The sequence below is a fragment of the Melozone crissalis genome, unplaced genomic scaffold (genome assembly GCF_028551555.1).
Source record: "Melozone crissalis strain CALT ecotype California unplaced genomic scaffold, PUWL_Pcris_2 ptg000027l_1, whole genome shotgun sequence".
Lineage (NCBI taxonomy): Eukaryota > Metazoa > Chordata > Aves > Passeriformes > Passerellidae > Melozone > Melozone crissalis.
In genome coordinates, this window is record NW_026535805.1 from 84,321,407 (window position 1) to 84,344,068 (window position 22,662).

The 22,662-nt window shown below is 37.3% G+C and overlaps 1 protein-coding gene across 5 annotated transcripts in view; it reads right to left on the reverse strand.

Annotated features, from left to right (window-relative positions):
* EPHA7 (EPH receptor A7) overlaps nt 1-22,662 on the reverse strand; it is a 176,546-nt gene that overhangs the window by 36,284 nt on the left and 117,600 nt on the right. For 3 of the 5 annotated variants that reach the window (XM_054279672.1, XM_054279667.1, XM_054279670.1), the window contains exons 6-11: nt 20,606-20,730; nt 16,870-17,038; nt 9,248-9,356; nt 8,495-8,550; nt 4,563-4,688; nt 309-494 (exon numbers count right to left, since the gene is read on the reverse strand). In XM_054279672.1, coding sequence (XP_054135647.1) covers nt 309-494; nt 4,563-4,688; nt 8,495-8,550; nt 9,248-9,356; nt 16,870-17,038; nt 20,606-20,730 — 771 coding nt within the window. The remainder of the gene's footprint in view (nt 1-308; nt 495-4,562; nt 4,689-8,494; nt 8,551-9,247; nt 9,357-16,869; nt 17,039-20,605; nt 20,731-22,662) is intronic. The other 2 variants (XM_054279669.1, XM_054279671.1) reach the window with 1 other exon arrangement.

Here is a 22,662-nt window from a genome sequence, read left to right on the forward strand (position 1 = left end):
GGAATAATGGCACTTCACATTATGTAAAAGGACATGAGAAACCTTATCTCTCTGCATGGTCTTTGAGGCTAAATGAAACTAGAAAAATAATATGTTTCAAAGTACTTCATCTTTTAATCATGTGTGCATCTAAATTTTTTCCTCAGGTTGTAGCATAAAGCAAGTATTGTTTTAGTTAGTTACGCATCAGGAGAAAATCCATTAGGAGTGTGCGGTCTGTTTATAATTTGAATCTCTGACCATGAATAAGGCAGAGTACTTTCTGCCATCGTGCTGTTATTTGACTGACAGACTGAGCTGCTGCTTACCTCTGGTTACAACTCCTTCTAGGTGAACCACGTTGGGATGGTCAAACTGCCCCATGATGCTTGCTTCACACAGAAAATCTCTCCTCTGCTTCTCAGTGTAGCCAACCTTCAGAGTTTTTATGGCTACTGCAACGTCTCTCTTGCCAGGAAGCTTTAGACGCCCACTGCACACTTCACCAAACTCTCCTAAAATGAAGCAGATCAATGCTGAATTACTCTGAATACCAGGATTTTTTTTTAGGCCTTGATTCAAATAGCCACCTAAGCGTGTTTTTAAATTTAATGTGTTCATATTTGAAATGGATTAGTTCGGCATGCGCCTTAAATGAATTGCTGACCCCTATGGAATAAACACTTCTGTTAAGCCAACTGACAAGACTATTATTTGAATATTTTAGGAGACTTGCTAACAATTTCTTGCATTTTCTCAAAAACAGAAAATAAAGAATGAAGTGGCTTTCATAAGAAAACACTATTATTGAAATAGTAATACCATTCCTAAGTAAAAATGTTATTCTGCTCTACATGGTTTCCTTGCTATCTTTGGTTTCAATGGGCTTTTTTCTTTCAGAAGTCAGGTCTTGCAGAGCTGCTTTTAATTTAGCATCCTTATGGTGTTAAATGAAGCACTACATTATTACCTTCAAGCAGCATAATTTACTTTACAGATTATGAAATGAAAGGTGTGACTTATAACAATTTTATGTTTATGTGACTTATAAACACAAGTAAATGCTGCAAGTTTGTAAAAGGCTCTAAACTAACAAACAATTGGAACTTGAAGAGGCCTGTGATAAAAAAGACCAAACAGCCAGCAAGAACACAAAAAAAAGCCCCAACAACAGAATCTCAAGAGAAGTAATTGGATTCCATCAGACAGAAAAGAGGATGGAAACATGTGAGATGTGGAGCTGAATGGCAATATATCTACCTCACTATTAACGAGATTATCAAAGATTTAAGAATTGTCCCTTGCCTCACAGCTGTGTCAGCAGAGAGCAAAAGTGAGATCTCCAATTCTGCAGACAGGAAGAAAAATCTCCTTGTACACATAGAAGAAGAAGGTAGTAACAGATGTTACTGAATAAAAGATTAACCACAAAGATATTTAATAATCTGGTACTTCACAAACTCATCTGGAGTTTGAGAGATATGGTTCCAAGTCCCTCCCTCAAATCAAATGAAGTCAGAAATTTCTCTCCTGCATACCTGTGGAGTGCCTTAACATTAAGTTATTACGTATACGAAAGTATGCAGACAAACCTACATCTAAGACACGTTTTAGGATGAGTGCTGAAAAAAAATGACTGAACTAGACATGACCTGCACAGAGAGTTTGATTAGAGAGTCCTTTTGTGAGAAACTTTGTGGGATCAGGACTTTAGTGGACATGCACACTGGCAAGGCGTCTGGCTGTCAGTGGAGAGAAGTATGCTCGAAGTTGGGCTGAACTCCTGAAGAGATAGATGTTGGGGTGTTTTAATGGATGGGCTGCAAAAAATCTTGTTTATGACACCATCAGTATTTGAACACTTTTGTTTTCCTATCAGCCCCAAATTGAGCTTTGGGAAATAAAAAAGCAGTACCTGGGTCTTGGCTTCACAGTTCATCCACAAGGGTAGAACTTTGATGATGCCTTTGACCATTTTTAACTGACTTTTTTGAGCAAATCTCCACTCAGAATGGCTCTTTTCACAACCCTGATAGGAGATGACTGCATATAGAATCAAATTCCTGTCCCTTACATTCTATGCTAGCTGAACCAAGGCTAGCTCAAATTAATTCCATACACCTTGTGCTGTACCTAAGCTAATTGACCACACAAGTGTTCCTGCCTGCATATTATCCCCAGCCATCCTTAGGCACTGAGCTAAGAACAACTAGCTGCTCCTGCCCCTAGCTTGGTGCCTTAACCTCCCTCCTGCACTTCATTAGCAACGTGGATGACTATTAATGAATTCACCACTCACCCCACTCACAGCTCCTAGCCACAAGAACTTCCTAAAGGATAACAATTTTCTCCAGGAGTATTTTCCAAAATTTTTTCATTCCATGCCGAAAACAAGACGTGAGTATAGGAGTGTGTCTGTGTGTCTGTGGTATTTCAGAGCCAGGTAATTAGGATACTTGGCACAGGAGACACTAAGGCTTAACTCCTTTCCAGCTCTCTGTGATCTGATTTTGATTGATTTCCAAAGGCAGATCACACACACTTGGGCAAACGAGAAATTTCAACTTGTATGTTATGCATTTCAGGCCAGGATGCTAGCCAATGAACTACTTTTATTCCCAAGAAAATAGTACATTCAGCTGAAATGATGCCCAAAAATAAACTGGAAAATATGACAACAAGAGAGGGAATACTGCACAGCCGCACAGCCACTAGCTCAGCATGTCAACAAAGCAGAGGCTAAAACAAAGGATGTGTGGTATGAACAACTTAACGTAGTGGACACCACATTCTGTATCTGACAGGTGGCCACAGCGGGATGGTAATGAAAATGTTGGCAAGGAAAGCACATATCCCTCATGCAAATTGAGTACAAGCATACTTGCACCCTGTTTGTGTCTGAGAGACGTGGCACTACTCAACAGTTGATGTGGCCAGCATTGCTGATGCATATTGAGATTGCTAAGGGGCTTTTCTGGTGCTGTCACTAGCAGAAATTCCATATTCTTCTTTGATGTATGAGTTTCAACTGCTGCTTTAGGTCTGCTTGCTTCTGTTGTTCCTGGACTGCATTTCATTTCACTCCTGTTTGCTATTTATATCAACAGGTTAAAGCCATAGCTAAACATGATACACAATATGCTTTCACCACTGCACTCCTAATTAACTTTCTTCAGATTGACTACTGACACACGTTAGTTGTTTTTGCTATCAATTATACTCATTAAAATCAAAAATAACTTCATCTGCAGCCAGGAAAATTAACACTCTGGAATTTGTCATAACAGTGAAAATGCATTTTAAACTGTATACTCTGCAGCTCAAGTGTTTTCACCATTTTTCTCAGAAGGCATTAGCAAAATCCAACTGAATACATCTTTGTGCTCTGATGCTGGTAGCTTTTTAACTCAAAGCAAAAGATAAAGCTCAGCAAATTTTCCATGCTAATCTTGCATATTGTGTATCTATTAGAAGAGATGCTGCCATTCTGGCATCACAAAAATTACTAGTTAGCAAGGCTGAATTCTTATGCACTTATTCATAGAAGGAATAATTTGCTCAGCAGTCTGGTTAATTTCAATGGTACTACTCCTTGATTAAGACACGATTCAACATGACTGAGGTTACTTTTAAAAGGCATTGTGAATTCTAAGTGTAAAGATTTTTTTACAGGTAAAACAACTTATCCTAAAGATTTTTCTTCTTCTGTTTTTAAATAATACCACAACATGTAATTTACAGTACTAAACTACAGGTGATTTTAAAAGAATTCTACCAATACTTATATAAAACAACAGGAAAGCAAAAGAACATTTCCTCCAGGAATCCAAAGTATTTGATATTTTTCTTACTCATGGAAACTTAATTTCACTACATGGAGTAGTGCAATAAAAATGTCACGTATCTTATTAATGCAAACAAATGAAACTGCCTTTTTAGAGCATGAACACCATGGCTTAAGTAGGTGGTAGACAGTTCAAGAGAAAAAAAAGCAATGTAGTGCTGGTGCAATTACAATCAGTCATAAGAAGTTAAACAATAACTTTTTGTATTCATAAAATATCAAAAAGAAAAATGGTAGAAGGAAAAACAGCCTTAGGGAAGATTTTGTTATAAAGAAACAAGACCTTCTCACTCTCTATTTAAGATTGCGTGCTGCAGCCAGTTTTCTTTACTCACATGAACAAAGCTGCGGAGGTCAAAAAGCCCCCTTGCAAAAGGCAAGCAAGCAGAATTTGCACAAATGCCTTTACTCTGACAGTAAATAATAGGCAGCACAACTGGCCCACTCCCTCCAGTTCCAATTTTAACAGCAGATACTTGATTAAAAACCCATAAGCTTTCAATGTCAAGCAAGACTTTTAATTTACTCATTTATCTGGGTTTTTTTAGTTGTAGTTGGGCTTTCCCCCTGTTTGTTTTACATTTTAGAAGCGAGTGAGGCTTCATTGCTCTTAACCACTCTGGCAAATTCAAAAAGTTCTTCTATACCTGAGGTATAATTATTTGCCTGTCATTATGATGAATGAGTTTCGATCCCAGCTAAATGGAACAGTTGAATCAGGAAGCCACGGCAGCCTTACCTGCGCCAATCACACGCTCAATTTTAATACAAGAGGCATCTAGCTCCTTGGCGAATTGATGGACAGCTCTATTTGGGTCCTCGTAGGTTTCAGGGTCAATGTAGGTTTTGGTGCCTGGAAATTTAACTGTAATGATGTAAGAAAGCATGACTGTGATGAAGCAAAAGCACTTATTGTGCAGTCAGCCCAGGAATTTCATTATGCAGAGTGCTCCTTGGAAGAGTGAACCTGTTTCCATGCCGCCTGAGCCAGAGCCACTCTGAGAGGCAACCTTAGTTTTAGGCATCATCTGCAAGCATGCTGACACACAAATATAAACAATCCCATCTCTAAAAAATTACTAACATTAGCATCTGCATCTCCTCTTGAACTGAAAGAATAATAAATATTAAATAGTGCTTAATGGAATAAAATGCAAGGCTTGAGTGGGAGTAAAAACAAAGTGGGGAAGGGGTATAATGCCAGCAGAGGAGGTGAAAGCTTCTTGTCCGTGTACGGACATCTTATCCTCTTCACCCAGGGTGTGTAAACAGCATTTCTTTATGTTATTTCTCTCCTCTACTGGGATTTGAAAGGCTCCTCTACCCCCTTGAGTTTGCTTAATCTACTGAATATAATATTGTTTGTAGACTGTGGCAATAGTCAAACTATTCACAGCACTCAGAAATTACAACCTTAGGTGTATTTCTTGCACTATAATATGAACATGAGAAACACCTGCAGCTAACTTGTAAAGGCACAGGAAGGCAAAGTGGCCTCTGTGGCACAATTATCTCTCTTCTCAAGCACCTAAGTGAATAATATGCAACAACTTGTTTTTTGCTCATTTTTTCTCCATGCTTAGTACAGCCCAGGCAGCACAGTGCTCTGGCCAGCATGCAGTTTTTTCCCTTAGTTTGAGGATGACTCAGGTAAATTATCTTTCACTATTCTGGTCAAAGTACAAGCTCCTGGAAATCTATTAATCAGTCAATTTTTATGACATAAATTTGCTCAGAAGGATTATACTCTTGAGCTTTAATTAAATCAGTGAATTAAAACTCAATATGAAAATGCAAAAATGTTCTTCTGTTAATTGATATAAACAAGAACAGGATCAAAAGTCAATACAAAACATAAATAATTTTCAGTGGCTTTGTATTCTTTGAATTTAACATAAAATATATTAGATTTGAAACTATATTGGAAAACAGCTTAGTAATCATGTGTATTTATGTTTTAGATGGTATTAATGACCTAAATCCACAAACCGTAGGAAAAATAAAAACAAACCTAGAGAAATTGTTTCAGTAATACAATGAATTGACATCTAGGGAAATTATTTCAAATGTTGCCCATATGTTGTTATCTGTCACATAATGTATTTAAATTATTTGTTCTTTTAGCTGCATTGGAAATTTGAATGCTGATTTTTTTTAAATTAGAGATATTTATTTCTTAAAACCGAAACAGACTGGACAAAATGAGAATTAAGCAGTAGGCTGACCTCTGGTAGTAGTGCTTTAAGGCAAGGAGATGGAGAAGGAGACATCCTCCTGTGTTTGTGATAAAGGGCCTGGACTGGAAGTAACCTTGTGAATCTCAAGTGGGCCTCTGACGGGTCTTTGTTCAAGCTGTCATAAAACATTCTGACAGGCCAAGGCTATCCTGGCATAGCAACGTGAAATAATGCTGGCCTGCATGTGCAGATATTGTTAGATGAAAAAGGGAGGAGGAAACCAAATATAAATCTGAATTGCTTGACTAAACTCCTCCATTGTACTTGTATCTTCAAGTGCAGCACTTGAGGTCAAATAGAGATGAAGGGAACTGAAATGAAATATATGATGGTCCATTAAATGCACTGCTTTAAAATCTGCTTTAAAAAATGTTTGCAAGTTGTTGTTCTAAGTAAGTGCTTGTTGTAAGTTACATTTCTGAAAATCCAGTCTGGTATCTCAGTGCAGAAGAATGTTGTCTAGCTATTACAGAGCAAAAGGCCACCGAACTTTTTTGTTTGTGTGCACGGCTCTGTGACCAAGCTGGTGACCACAGCACTGGGCTCCATCTCACTCTGTACATGGCTATCAAATTAAATTAAATGCTACATCTACAATCAACAGATGAAGGAAAACTAGTTTGGCAAGAAGTGACTTTTATCTGGTGCCATGATTTAAGAAACACTATGTATGCTCAATAATCAGGCTAATTTGCTAGATAACCAGAATTCTTGAAACTAAAAGGAGGAAAAGGAACACTTATAAAATTTCACCATTTCTGGATCAACTATCAATTATTAAGTAGCAGCTTTCAAATTAATTAATTTGCACTTTTACTGAAATAAAAAAGAAAAAGTGTCACGAACAATAGAGAGAAATTATTTAGTTAGTGTATCCCTTTTGTTTATAAACTGAAAACCAAGAATACATAGCTGATCTTTTCCTTCAAGGACATAACGGGGATTTTAAAAGTAAAAGCAGTAGCTCTTCTGGAGATGTGAAAAGCTTATAAAGCATTATGAGAGGCAAATTTCAAATCCATCACTCCCAGAAGAGCAGCATTTAAGTAAAATGAGATTTTTGACAAATTCTTTTAAATCAGTTGCACTGCAAAGTGCATGATACATAATTCTTATCTCAGTAATATTTTCCACCTTTCTGGAACAGTTTGTGAATTGATTGACTAAAGCTGCAATGATGTCACTACTTAGACACTCCCTGCATTTAAACAATTTAGATAGCCACACATCCAAACTTAGAAACTGTGATCAATTTCCAGCTGTTTTTTTCAGGGAAGAAAGGTAAAACAGAACCTTGATCTGATTTTGAGTGGAGCTTTGGCTAGAACTATTCATTTAAAGAGGAATGCATTGAGAAAATGCTTAGAATTTATGACTAGTGGCTACTTCATTTTCCATGTGACATTACTTTTAGATAATAGCTCATGATTTTAACACACTTAAAACAATCTCTATAGCTTTCATAAAAAAAATAATAATCTGATGGATTTAAGATACAACTGCAATTATTGGTAGACAACAAAGGCTAAATACAGCATAGCATGACTAAATAACATGTACTAATATGAGAGTGACCAGATATGGGAGAAGACTGGAAAGACTGGCATTGTTCTGCATCAGAACTTATGTTCAGTTTAATTCTGTGATTTTTTTCAATTATGGTTGCTCAAAATAATTTTGCAACTTAGTTTAACACACTTCCTGAGTTAATGACTAATTCTAAAACGGATTAAAACATTCCTCTCCCCTTACATTTTCAATTGTCATGAATCCAAGAAGGATGTGTGTTATTGAGTTTTCCCAGGTTTCTAGTTTAAGTTGAAATGGCAGATGCAATTTTAACAAGAGAGGCTTTAGGTACTATTCTTAGCTAAGCAAGTGATTGTACATCACACAACAGTAATGAAGTGGCTGACCTTTCTTTTCACATTAAATATTCTATTTTTAAGGACATTATGTTTTGTAAATATTGATGGTGCTACTGTATTCACAGTAGCAGCACACAGCTTTTGAGCAGAACAGCTTCATTTTAGGGTGATGCAGTGACTCACACTTTCTTCACCTGAAGTCTGCCTGAGGTAAAGATCAAAAAGTCACTTAGGCAAAGGTCTCTTGAATGCTGCACCTCAGAGGGATCATTAGGACAACGTGAAACATGTATTCAAAGCAACCAAAAGAAAACAAAATATGCAGAATGAAAACAACAGTATATCATAGATATATATAGAAATAAAACCATCTGTGTGAGCAATGTTGACTTTAATCTGAGTTTTTTGTAGCTCACATTTTTACAATGTTTAACTTCCCACCTGCTATTTACACAGCGTTTTTGAATTTCCTATGGCATTATCTTTCATGGAGTCTTGGTTTAGTATTGTCTACACTATTGCAATTTGGTATTTTTGAAAGGTGGGGAAAAAAGCAAAACACTTACAATGAAAGTAAAGTTCTTCATCCCCTTCTTGATCCGCTTTGCTATAGCCACAATGCCTGAAAAGAAAAGAAAACACCAGTTTTACTAGTAAACAATGATTTACTTATCACATCTAAAGTCCTGACAAAATCAGTTCTGCAGGCTGGGATTTTCAGGCACTGAGCACCTAACTGCTGTAGGCCCTTTGAAACTTTCACCTATAATTCTATTGACAGCAGAGTTTTAAATAAATCATGAACAGTTGCAATCAAAAGGCTTTTGTATCAAATACCAGTCGAGACAGGTCTTGGAGAAAAAAATTCTAGTTCTGGTGAAAGGCTTCTACAGATAAAACAGAGGATTAAAGAACTTGAAAGTAGAACACTGTTTTACATGAGGTTATTCTTAAACTTACTGCTGTGTCTCTCTTTTTTTGAATGTAAAGTCATTTAAAGGCTGATCAGATAAAGTGTCAGACTTCTCCATGTGAGAAAACTGAACAGAAAGAGAGACTTTGAGGAGTAGAGGTAAAGAACCTGCTAGGGGTTCCTTTTACAGCACATTTATGCAGGACAAAAAGAACATCTTGATACAAGTATCTTGCCAAAGTAAGAGGACAAACCGTATAATTGATAACGGGATTCAAATGAAAACTGTCCTTACTAAGAATTTTTCTGTTTCGGTTTTGCAAATTACTATCCCAGGTTCTACTTATGTCCCAAGAGTTCACAAGAGCGGTGTCAGACGTGCTTACGTCCATCAAAGATGCAATACCTTCGTCCGATGATGAATCCAAACACCATGAAGACCAGGATGATTGTTCCTGCCACAGCAACCACAGCTATGATAATAACAGGATTCTGTTCACTGGAAACAGCTGTGGCTGCAAACAGAGCACAGAGTTGAGATTAGTTAAAAATTAATCCCTACTGAGGGACTTCAAAAATTTAAGTCAATCATCATGAATTGTAGACTGTCTACTGTTGCAGACTACCTTTGTCTGAAACATTTACATTGATTAAGTTAGTCTAAAGAAGGGCCTCTATTGGAAATTCAACTAAATGCTGGATGAGTTAACGATTGTCTACATTGAATAGAAAGAAGCCAAGCTGGAATTATCTTGGCCAAAGTGGTACAGCCATTACCTGACAGCCAGCACCACTACATCAGCCACTTCCACTCCCTACTACTGCTTTGCTGCATCTGTTTTGACTCCCTCCTAAAAGGGGAGTCCTGGATATCCATGAAGGAGGGACAGTAGGAGAGTAATCGCTAACTCTGCTCCTAGCCTCCCCTCTAAAACTCATTGATATGACTTTGAGGGCTTCCGAGGAAATACTGTCTTTAAGAAAAATGTTGGTGCTGAAACACTATTAACACAGATTTCCTAGGTAGCATATTTCAATCTCTTACTGCTATTAATCATTGTAAATGGCTATTATTACTTACCATTTGTTTCTGTTAGCAACAAAAAGGTGCTTCCACATTAATACAAAATAGAATTCTCCATGCTTCAGAGAATTTACATGCTAAAATATCCCCACATTATTGCTCTCTTTATTCAGATATGCCAATTCTATTAATATATGTAAATGTATACATGTCACATTAATGTAAACTGAGGATGTAATACTTAGCCTGAGAAACCTTGAAGCTTGTTAAAAACATTGCTTGCCTGACATCTAATAAGGGTGGCCATGTACTCAGATACATTAAGTAAGCACAGCTTTCCTGAGCTCTGGAGATGCACTGGTTTGTAACAGTGAGGATCTGAACCAGAAGATGAATAGAGGATGAGACATGAGGGACTGTGTAAGTGAGAGTCAGCTGGCATCACAGAATCATAGAATCATTTACGTTGTAAAAGACCTCCAAGATCATCAAGTCCAACCTTTGACCGAATACCACCATATCAACCAAACCACAGCAGTAAATGCTGCTTACAGTGGCACTTGGAACACCTCCCTGAGTGGCCCATTCCAATGACTGAACATCTGTTTAGTGACAAAATTCTTCCTGATATCCCCTGGTGCATCTTGAGGCTCTGTCTTGTCCTTGAGAAGAGACCGACCCTCACCTTACAACAAGCCCCATTCAGGTACTTTTAGAGAGTGGCTCAGCCCTGAGCCTCCATTTCTCCAGGCTAAACAACCCCAGCTCCCTCAGTTTCTCCTCATCAGACTTGTGCTGCTGAAAATTCTGTTCCCTTCTCTGGACATGCTCCAGCAAATCAATGTCTTTTCCAAAGTGAGGGGCCCAGAAGGATACAGGACTCACAGTGTGGCCTCACCAGTGCCAAATACAGAGTGATGGTCACTATCCTAATCCTGCTGGTCACAGTATTCCTGAAACAAGCCAGGATGCCATTGGCCTTCTTTGCCACCGGGGCACACACAGGTTCATATTCAGCCAGCTGTTGATCAGCATCTCCAGGTCCTTTTTCACTGGGCCACTTTCCAGCTACTCTTCCTCTGACCTGTAGTGTTGCATGATGTTGTTATGACCCAAGCGCAGGACTCAGCACTTTACCTTACAAACCTCACACAGTATTCTTTGGCCCATCCATTCAGACTGTCCAGATCCCTCTACAGAACTTTCCTATCCTCCAGCAGATCAACACTCTGGTGTGATTTAGTGTCGCCTGAGAGCTTACTGAGGGAGTCCAAATCATCAATTGTAATATTAAACAGGACTAGCCCCATTATTGAGTTTAGGGGAACTCCAGCAGTGACCACCCACCATTCGCTACCACCCTCTTGGCCTGGCCATCTAGCCATGTTTTAACCAGCAAAGAGGGCACCTGTCTAAGCCATGGGCTGCCAGTCTCTCCAGAAGAATGCTGTGGGAGTCAGTATTGAAGGCTTTACTAAAGTCCAGGTGGACTACATCCCCTAAGTAGGTAACTTGGTAATAAAAGGAGATCAGGTTGATCTAGCAAGACCTGCCTTTCCAAAGCCCAAGCTGGCTGTACCTGATCCATTTGTTGTCCTGTATGTGCCATGTGATCCCACTCAAAATTAGTTGATCCATGACCTTCCCTGGCACCAAGGTCAGGCTGATCTTAGCCTGTAGCTCTCCAGACCCTCCTTCCAGCCCTTCTCATAGATGGGTGTCACATTGGCCAATCTGCAATTCTCTGCGACCTCAGCCTTTTCCTCATCCTTGGCTACACTCTTCCACATCAAGAAAAGGATGGCTATTTTCCTTGACCCTTTTTGTGGTTAGTTTATTTATAAAAACACTTATTCAATTTCACAACAGTGGCCAGATTGAGTTCCAGCTGAACTCTCACCTGCACAGTTTTCTCTCTACATGACCTAATAACACCCTTATATGCTTCCTGAGTTGCCTGCCCCTTTCTTCCAAAGATCATAAACTTTTTTTCCCTGAGTTGCAGTGAAAGCTCCCTATTCAGCCATTCCAGTTTTCTTCCCCACTGGCTCACCTTTCAGCACACAGGGGCAGGCTGTTTCTGTGCCTATAATATTTCCTTCCATCCCTTCACAGTTTGTTACCCATACAGTGTGCATTGGTGTAGATGTAATTCAGTTGGGTTGATTTCACTCCCAACACTGGCATGCCACCCCTGGACTCACCTCTAGCAAGCCTGGTCTTACCCCCCTCCCCTTTCAAACCTAGTTTAAAGTCCTGTCAATCAGCCCTGCAAACTCATGGGTTAGAATACTTTTCCCCTTTCAAGATAGGTGAACCCCATCTGTCTCCAGCAGGCCTGGGGCCGTGTAAACTGTCCCATGACTGAAATGCAGCCAACAGATGAAAGAGAAGGAAAAAAGGAAACCAAATTGATATCTGATTAACTAAATTAATAGTATGCTAAAATGGTTTACTGCTGGTACTGTAACTGAACTGGAATGTCTATACCAGGTTTTATGAACTCCACAGTATTGGGCTCCTGTTACAGACTTCAGAGGTTCCCATAGAAACAAATAACCCAGAATTTTCTTGGGAGAAGTAAGCCAATCAACATGATTTATTTTTTCACTGACACTGACCTGTACCAACTGTTTCCCCCCAAAATAACAAACCCCTTGTTGCACTACACAGATTTAGAATACTCTGCACTGGAGGGAAATTACACACACATCATACACACACCCCTCTAATTTTATTTCCTGAAGAAACTTGTAATTTTTCTATATTCACTCTAATGCACATGAGGAAAATCACACTATTCCTATAACTCTTGAACTAAAAAAGAATGCTTATCTTTAAGTAACTATAACTTTCTGAGATACACAGGTCAGTAGGATGCTACTGTAGACTTGCCTATATTCCACTCATGCCGCTTTTAAGAAATTAGTGGTGACTGTCTTGTGCAAGAGCATAGAGGCATAAGTCATACAACTCAGTTCTGCAACTTATCTAGGTCATCAAAACAGACAATCCCAAGGAATGTTAAATTTCTGTAAAATACAGCATTTCCCTAAACTATTTCCATCTCTCTTTGAACTTCACGGCAAACCTCACTTGGAAGTGAAGAAGAGGCAGCATCCTGGCCAGGGTGTGAAGCTTCATCCATCCAAAAAAGTTTGGAAAAATCCCCAGCCCTGCCTGTCACCTATTCCAGCAGCCAAGAGAAGTGCCTAGAGGCTGACATATGTGAGTGGGTTGCTCTATGTAAGTGCCTCACAGATTTTGGGTACTGGCACATTCTGGAAGCAAGCAGACGATGTTTTTTGGGCTCTGGAAAATGTTGGGGATATGGTACACTGGCCAAGTGGTAGGCCAGGTGGGATGCAATGTATGATTTATTTTCATATCTTTAAAAAAAAAGAGGGGAGGTGGCTGATTGTGGGCATGGTCTGGTGTAAATTCAGTGACAGCAGTGTAAGACATCTGCCTTGTTCAGGTACTCTGCTGCTTCTCCTGTGTGATGAACTCAGTCTGCTGGTGTAAGGGTGAATCAGAGCACAGCTTCTGGAATGATCCCTGTGGCTTGGCAGAAACAAAGATGCTAGAGTGTTCTTAGAGGAATGATTTTGGGATGCAGAAGGTCTTTCCAGAGGGAGCATGCATGGCTACCTGTCACAGGTGATGCCACAACAGCGATGATGGGGAATCAGCACCGGGACAGGGAAGTTCTTATCTCTGTTTAAGCTGTGCTCAGGCTCAGGGGTGACACAGGGAGCTGGTACTTGGGCATTCAGCTACAGCTGACACCTGATCTGAGCTATCCAATGCACAATGCTTAATTTAAAGGAGTTAAATCTAAAGCAACTTTTAAAGACATGGTTGTAGGGATGGGAATGCATATCTAAACACCCTGGAGGATTTAAAAAAGGCTATCAGCTGAAATGCTGTGCTGATGCTCCAACAACCTTTTCTCATGCAAGCAACTTCAAATGCACAATTTCTGGAAAAGAATTCTTGGCGAAGTTTACCATGAAAACTTCAAAGATAACTGGATCCATGCATGCCAAATACTACTTTCTTAAGTATTTCTTAAGTATGAGCTTTATGCCTTCTACAAAAATTTGTAGAATTTGTAGTATTGGTATTTCAGACTTTGGAGATCAATTTTACGTATGCACAATGCTTCAATCTTGTTCGATTGACTCTGATTCATGGAAAAAGGAAAAAGCAAAGTCTTCATGCCAGGTTTTGTCAAGTGCTTCTACTTTAACAGTAAGAGCCATAAAGAAGTCAAAGATTGGACTCGATGACCTCAGAGGTCTTTTCCAACCTAATTGATTCTGTGATTCTGTAAGTGGAAAGATCAGCTTCCATTACAAAAAGCAGAGGATTGCCTTTAGGTCCACTGGTTACAAACCACTTAACTTGACTTCTAAATATGTCAGTGAACCAGGACATAGAATTGGCACTTCAGTGATATTTTATACATTTATGTGTTTTTCCAGAGGGACTTCTGTTTCTAATAACCAGCCAACAAAAAAATACAACTAGAAGCCATTGATTGAACACAGTGTAGAATAGAAATGGTCTGCTTTTATAAAGCATATTACTTCATAATTTTGAAATTTTTCCATAAATATCTATGCAATACCCAACATGTATGATATGATCCAATACAGGTCTATATATGTATATTTCATATATCAGATAGTACTAATATAATGGATATAATAGTTCCTCAAATATTGAAAAGTGGCTCTACAGTTTCTATCACGATTCAGAAAACAGCACACAATTCAAAAATCTACTTAATTAACAACACCAACCAAACAGTGCCAACCAGAGGAAGTGCCAGGACAAATCCACGTAGGCAACATGACTGAATGTGGTGGTCATTATATATATTCTTACACAAATGTATACAGGTGTGTATTTTTTCTTAAAATACTTTGACATTTTTAAAAGCTGAATTCAGAAATCCACAGAATAATGAGAAGAAGCCAAAGCCTCTAAACTGCAGCATAACATGGTTTAATGTTCACCAGCATGGTATGTCCCTTGAGGTATATTTCCCAAAAACAGTCCAATAAGGTCTTCCTTTCGAATGCTAACAATAGACAAATTTGATGAGTCTGTAAGTTCTGATAAAATTATAAATAAAATATAAGAAACGAATACTTTAATGTAAAACAATTTTAGAAGAGCTTAATGGAATTTGCTATATTTTACCAACATTTAAATTATTTCTGAAAACCCTATATGGGAAATCTTGCATGCTTTTCCTTGATGGGAATTATATTTCATAATGTTATGTCAAGATAATGGAAAAGATGCTACTTTTAGAATCTTCTTTAATGAAAACACAGGACATTTTTCATGGCATCTCAAAGCACATAGCTGGCCTGTGACAAAAGAAACCTGCTGTGCATCCTGGCCAAGAATCTCTGTGGTTTATATGCATTTTTTCATCATCTGAATCAGAAAAGGAGTACAGGAGAGTGGTCAGTGATGCATTTATTATAGGATTTTCTGATCTCCCATATGTTGACCAAACTCCAGTCAAAACTGTTTATCTTTGAAATCATCTTTGCTAATCTTAGCAGCTACCAGTCTGCTTACATTCAGTATGTAAAAAAATACTCAGATAATTAAAGAAATGTTGGGGAAATATTTTGATGTAATAATTTTAAACCACTATGGACAATAAACTATCTAATTAGCAGAAACTTATTATGACAGACTTCTAATTTGTTTTCCAGAAAACTATTCAAAATAAGAAATTATTTCTGGCTGTACCTCAGGTTCCCTTTCCGCAAAATGGGGATTCTGTTACTCACTCTTTCTACAGATGGGAAGTATGCTATTAGACACAGAGCTAATAATATTAGTAATAACAGCTTACTGCTGCTATTATGATAATTACTGTTTCAATTATGTCTATTAGATATGTGGTATTATTCATTATTTATAGTTTTTATATTCTGTGTGGAATTAAGGTGGAATCACTGTATATTAACCACTGTATATTAAGAATAACCACAAGTTGTTCAGGCGACACCTGGATGCAATTAACGGGACGCAATAACGTTTGTCTGCACACAGTCTTAGAGAGACTGCTGCACAGGGTCCAAAGAGGATATGGCATCCACACCCTTAAATTCACTGTCTGCACACACTCTTAGATAGACGGCTGCATGGGGTGCAAAGAGTGTATGGCATCCATACCCTTTGAATTCACAGCCTGTGCATCCCTGTATTTCCAGCTCCCAATGTGGCTGACCCGATGTCAAGGTCAACGTGAAGCAAATGCTCTAAACCAGGGTAACCAAATTTGGGTCTGTAACAGGGGGCTGGAGCTGCCAGGGACACAGCTCCTGTGAAGTGGCTCAGGGCTACCAGGTCTCACTGATGGAAGAATTTTTTTTGGTTACACAGCTGACAACTTTTTATATGAGCCTGAAAATAACTTAGTATCTTTGAGATTGCCATTTCTTTACTAAATTGTCAATGAATTCAAAATACACTAAAGATGGAATTACAGCTGAAGACACACACATAAACTAAACTAACAAGTTGTTGGGTTTTTTTTTTCAGAAAATCAAATGAAAAAAAATAGCCTGGAGAAGTCTTTGTGGCTTGAAATCTCCTCCTTCCTTCTCTCCCCAGTTACAGAAGAATCTAGTTGAGTTATTCAGCTCACCACTACTCACTTCTTTTGTGGGAAAAAATAAGAGTGTATTTGAATTTAAAAAATAGAAAAGCCTTTGTGTATTAGAAGGAGAGCAAAGGAGAAGAATCTAATATGTAACAAATCTCCTCCAGCCAATTATAAGGCTAGTTTTCACTTCTATGGTAAAATAAACTATGGAAACTCATCCTTCAAAAGACAATGACAAAAATTCATTTTCATGCAGAACCAAATTCTTTCTAATTGTAATTATATTGCTTATGACACTTTCCTTTCTTGCTTTACTTACTACCTCTACAGAAAGGGTTTTTTTCCTGTAAACCTAATGCCTTACCTGTGGCTTCTTCCAATGTGGCAACATCCAGTCTGGGGCTGTAATTTCCATAACCAGCAGCAGTAAAAGCACGGATCTGGAAAACATACACTGTTCCTGGCTTCAGGTTATTAATAGAAGCTGAAGTGGACTTGGTTTTCACTGTTGAATAGGTCCTCTCCCTTTGATCCTGGAAACAATAAGACAATAGATTAAATGATATTTACAGATCAGATTTTATCATGATTGCACAACAGTAACTGACAGCCAGCCTGGGTAGTTTATTTCAATTGCTGAATGCTCTCTTCCCCCAACGAAAAAAATAAAGCATACTCTGTGGAGTATTACAAAACATTGTCAATGCAATGATGAGCTCTAAGTGTAACATAAAATTCAAATGGGATGCTCATGTTGTTACTGAGAAAACAGAAAACATCCAAAAAAAAAAAAAAAGATTGCTTTTTTGGCTCTGATGAAATTTTGTGAAATTTTGATGAGGAAAAATTCAACCACAGCTTTCCAGGGGAATCTGTGAGGTCTGAACAGTTCAAGGACAGGGAAATTTTTCTTTCATTGTCAGAACATGACAAACATAGGGCTGCACAACCTGCCTTCATTCTGCATTAATTCAGTTTACAGCTGTCAGAATTTTTTTATTTCTAGAGTACTTCAAAGTTATAATGAATGAAGTCACAGACATTGTGAAATGAATGGAAAAACTCTGACATCATTACTTTGACATCGTACCCTTCTATCACCTCTAAAAAATGCAATATCGCCAACATATAATTGGCTGGATTTTGCATAATTTCTGAGGTCCTTAACTCAGTTTTCATTTGGATTTTTATCTCTGGTTTTTAGTCTTTTCTCAGTTTTAGGCTCTAAGGCATAAAGAGGAATCCAGGGAAAGAAGCTCAGTATGAGTCTCCACAAATTTGAAGCTGTAAGATTACAAACCCTATGAGTAATAACTCACTTTCAAATAGTACAAAAGCTGTATCACAGATCATTAGAGTATTCAAAAAGCTATACTTATTCATCACATTTACTGACACAGATTATGTTTCAGCATAGATATGTGAAGCCCTGTTGATTTTTGGTGGCAGATGCAACCCTGATTTGAAGGGCAGAAGAGATGAATTAACCAACCATCTGAATGCACCACATGACCAGAGAAGCATGAGCTGAACGCAGCAGTGCTAATGAGACGGATACAGAGGGAAGGAATAAATCTGTAACTCATTTCAATAATATTTCACCAGCTAAAAGTGATGGAGAGCCTTCCCTGACACAGTCAGTAAAGCAACAAAGGCTTTTGCTGAAATACAGGGTTATACAGAACATACATGATTTCTTTTCTCATATTCAGTAAGGGCTTCTCCTGGTTCTTGCCCAGTGTGTTACTTGAGCAAGCCCACAGTTTTGGCCAGCAACAATTTTCCATATCTTCTCCTAGAGAGTTTAAATAATCTGTAAATGAGGACTGTGGCAGAATGTGTGTTGGTATGTGAGAAAGAAAAGGAATGCTTGAGAGATGACACACAAGAGTAAGGAAACCATAAACAGTCAGGTTCAGGACTGTAAGCCACAGTGGAATTCCAGCTTGGGTTTTGATGCATAAATGAGGCTTATTTGAATTGCCAACAGTCCTTGTATTCAAAAATAAATAAATAAATAACAAAAAAAATACAAATAACCTGCACTAGAAATCTCACAGGATGGGCTTACTTTGGAGATTTCAGGCTGTTTCCATTCCAGCCCTAGCCAGAAGTGAGAGGTGAAAAAAACACTTATCAGAGTATTTCAGAATGACAAAAAATGTTTGATTTAATTTGGCTCTAAAAGGAGCTGAAAGTTCAAATCCTTTTATTTTTCTTCTCTTCTACACTGGTGGAACAAAACTTAAATGACCTCTCTCGTTCTGAGCAAGAAGACTGTGAATTAATTTTAAAGTTGAAATGCATTTATTTGGAAGGAAAACAACCATTTCAGTATTTGTGCAAAAATTGCCCCAGTTAAAGTTATATAGTCCAGTTTATCTGTGACTGCTAGAATGAGCTTTTTATTCTCTTTTATTAATTTCACTGTACTAAGTATAATACTGGAAGAGGTCCTTCCACTAAAAAAAACCAAAAAAACCTTTAACATCAATTTTTCTTTTTGCAAACACAGAGAAAACTGGCAATGAAATTCTGCTGGTTATTAAAATCAGGATATAGGGAAAATAATAAAAGCCAGATTCTAAAAGCTATCATTATATAAAAAGCTGAGTATCTTGGTAATTTTTCTGTCATTTTACATTACCCATTTAAATTATTTATTTTACTTGAACAGATTAGAAACTGCTCTGCACCTTAAAGAAATGCAAGGTTTTTGGTTCTCAAATTATTTTTTTTTTTTTGTTCAGAGGACCGTTTTGCCCTTGTTAAATACGTAACATTTTTAAAATACTTGGACTTTATTTGCATGTGTAAATACACACACATGCTCGAGGGACAAAAATCATCTGCTAAAATTAGTAGAATTTCTTCCAAAGAATTATTTAGCTATCTGTACCTACCTGTTAGATTTTATTATAAGAATCATTAGAGTGAACAACTTAAACTGGAAGTTAGCCTCAACAAATAAAAAATTTATTCCTTTCCCAAATCATATAAAGATATTTTGATAAGTATATTTGTATAATTCAGCACTGAAAATGAAATATAACACTTGATATTACATCCAATCTGGGCTGAATTTACCTGACTCTGTGACCTAGCAAGCTGACATGCTCTTTTTGATATAGGGGTAATGTTACCTTGCCTGCAGAAATGTCTTCATGAGTGACCACAAAGGAGTCCCTTTATTAATTTTTTTTCATCGTAATTAAATTTCTTTTTTTCCCCAGAATGTTTTATAAAAGTTAGGAGTTTGTTATGTTACCCAGACAATTTCCCAGGGAATCTGGAGGAGCCAAACTTAGTCTGGGTCCCATGACAAACGCAGAGCTGCACAACCTGCCTTCACTCTGCTTTCATCCAGTTTATGGTTGTCAGAATTTTTTTATTCTGCAGTACTTCAAAGTTATCATGAATGAAGCCCTAGACATGCTGAAATGAATGGCAAAACTCCGACTGACATCAGTAAGATTGCAATTTCACTCTACCAGAAACAGAGATCACTTCATCTACTACTGAAAAGCAGCCTTCCATTCATTGTTGTGTTGAGAGAACAAGTGAAAGATATATTTCACAGTCCTGGTCCTTTTTAAAAGGACAAATAAGGAATATTTATTTCCTAAAAGTCTAGGAAGTGTTTTGAAAATTTTCAGACGTCAAGTAGAAGATGCCCAGCTCATAAGGAAGTACAAAATGCACTCAGGAGTTGTACTTGATACATCATTTCAGGACTAGAATTACATTGGTACAGAAGGAAATGAAACAAGCTTCAAACACAATGCAGAATAGATGTAAAAACAGGAATTTAATGGCAAAAAAGAAATCCAAGTACAACTTAACTTTAACTTTAAAAAAAAAAAGGAAAGGCAATTTTAAGTGTATATTTCATTTTTAGTATGCCTCAATATAATATTTGAGACATATGATAGCAATAATAATGGCAGGATTTAGCTAGTTATTAAAAACAAGCAAAATCACTGACTTTGGAGAGACGAGGCAGTTGATGGCTGATGATTTTAACACTGTTCCAAAATGCAGCAAGCCAGCATAAAGCAAACAACACATTGTTGCACATTACAGATAATCTTAGCACTTACTTTCTCATAATACTTGATTTCATATTCAGTAATGACTCCATTGGGATGTTCTGGTTCCTGCCAGGAAAGCTCCACGCTCCTCTGCAGCACTCTTTCTTTCATTACGCCACTAACTTGCGAGGGAGCTGTTTGGACAAGATGTGTCAATAAATAAAAAGCAAATTCGCTGGATGGCTAAAATCAAATGTCATTACTGATCCACCCCACGCTGAGCAACTTTCATTAAGGTAAAAGAAAGCACCTTTTCATAGCTCACAATTCAAAGCTAATGAATATTCTAGCAGATGCCTATTACTGTTCATAAACTTAGAACAGAAATCGAACTAAAGTGCAAACAGCAAAAGGTGTCATGTTTGAGTTAGTACAAAACTGAGATTGATGGGATAGGAAAAACAATTAAGCAAATTAATTCTGATGATGAGAGCAAATCAAATTTTTAGACTGATATGTAGCAAATTAAGAGTCTAAATATTTATTGCATATGTTTCTGAAATGCACATAAAAAGAGAAATAATCTTTTAGAAACAAAATCACATTTTAGGCTGATTTGATATGACTAATTCCAGTTCTGCTTAGAAATAATCTCTCACATTATCTGATTACGACATGATGGTGATGAAAATTACTTTTTTAAGAGACTAAGCCTACTCTTTTTCATTAGTTCCAACCTTTCCAAGACATTTTCTCTTTAGAGCTGAGTTTCCATATTTGGTCTTAGCATTTCTGAAAGTGCAAACAATTTAAGGAGTAGATCTTATGGAACAAAGGCAACTCTGTCTTCCTCCGCCTCACTCTACAGATATAAATAAATGCACACTTTGTGCACACACGTACACACACTGAGTTTCCTAATAAATATCGCCCACAAACAAGGATCGTTTGAAATTAAAGAACTCCAAACCCAATATAAAAGCATTATAGAGACATTGACTCTCACATAAAAATGTTTAAGAGAGTGTAATAAGCTGTGAGAGACTGAAAAAATAACTTGCTTTCTCAACTTATTTTTAATAAGAAAGACAGCAGATATTTTTCTGATGTGCAGCTTCAAAGGAGACCAAACATCACAGTCTTCCTCAAACATGCACACTGAATTTAGAACAGAAGTCTTGTAAAACTATAGCACTTCGAAAAACAACTATGGTATTGGAACCATGCAGAACTTGATCTTGTTCTCATTCAGTTTAATGGAAATCAATTTTGCTCATGCAAAAGATAAAGAACAGGAGGACCTGACTCTCAGCCCCCTACAGTTAAAAGCTAAATGCCATTTACATGGGTAAGGACTTGGTCTTGGGGCAGACTCAGACACAGGAAAGGTGCCCGAGATAAATTTATTAGAAATAACATACTAGAGATAATACTAAAGATATTAGAGATAAAATTATGTATTTTTCTAACACAGAATCTAATACAGATTCTTTATTGAAATTCTTCTTTAAAAAAACTGATAATTTTAAATATTTTAGGTAAAAAACTGCCACCTTATTTCAGAACTGTGTATAAAGCTTTCATTATGTAAAATTATGTAGTCTTCAGATAAAATGCAATTCTTATCCCAAGCAACAAGGTGATCTTCACTTTCTCTAGTTTTTTTAAAATAACATAAAGCATCTAGCATGCACACTCTTGCATCAGTAAGTATAAAAACATAATGACAAAATTAAAATACCTGCAGCACAATCAAGAAAATAATCCTCTGAAAAATTTAATTGGATTGTTAACTTCTTACTGCAATTTTGAAGTTTCTAGGATTTTTTTTTAAATTAAAACATGCATGTTCATGTACACTAAATTTCATTGGAGGCTCCAAGAATACAAGAAAATTAGGTTTTGAAGCCATGCATGACAATCTTCATTATGAACTATTATGCTGCATATAATCAATATAATCAAAGTTGAAGATCTCTTACTCTAGGCTGCCTAAATGATAAAATCATAAAATTGTATCAGACCAACAACTTGGGCTGTTGCACAAAGCCAGGATCAGTCCCACTCGCGTTGCATTCTCTTTCTAAAAGCTGAGAGTATTTTCACTCTTTAATTAGTGAAATATA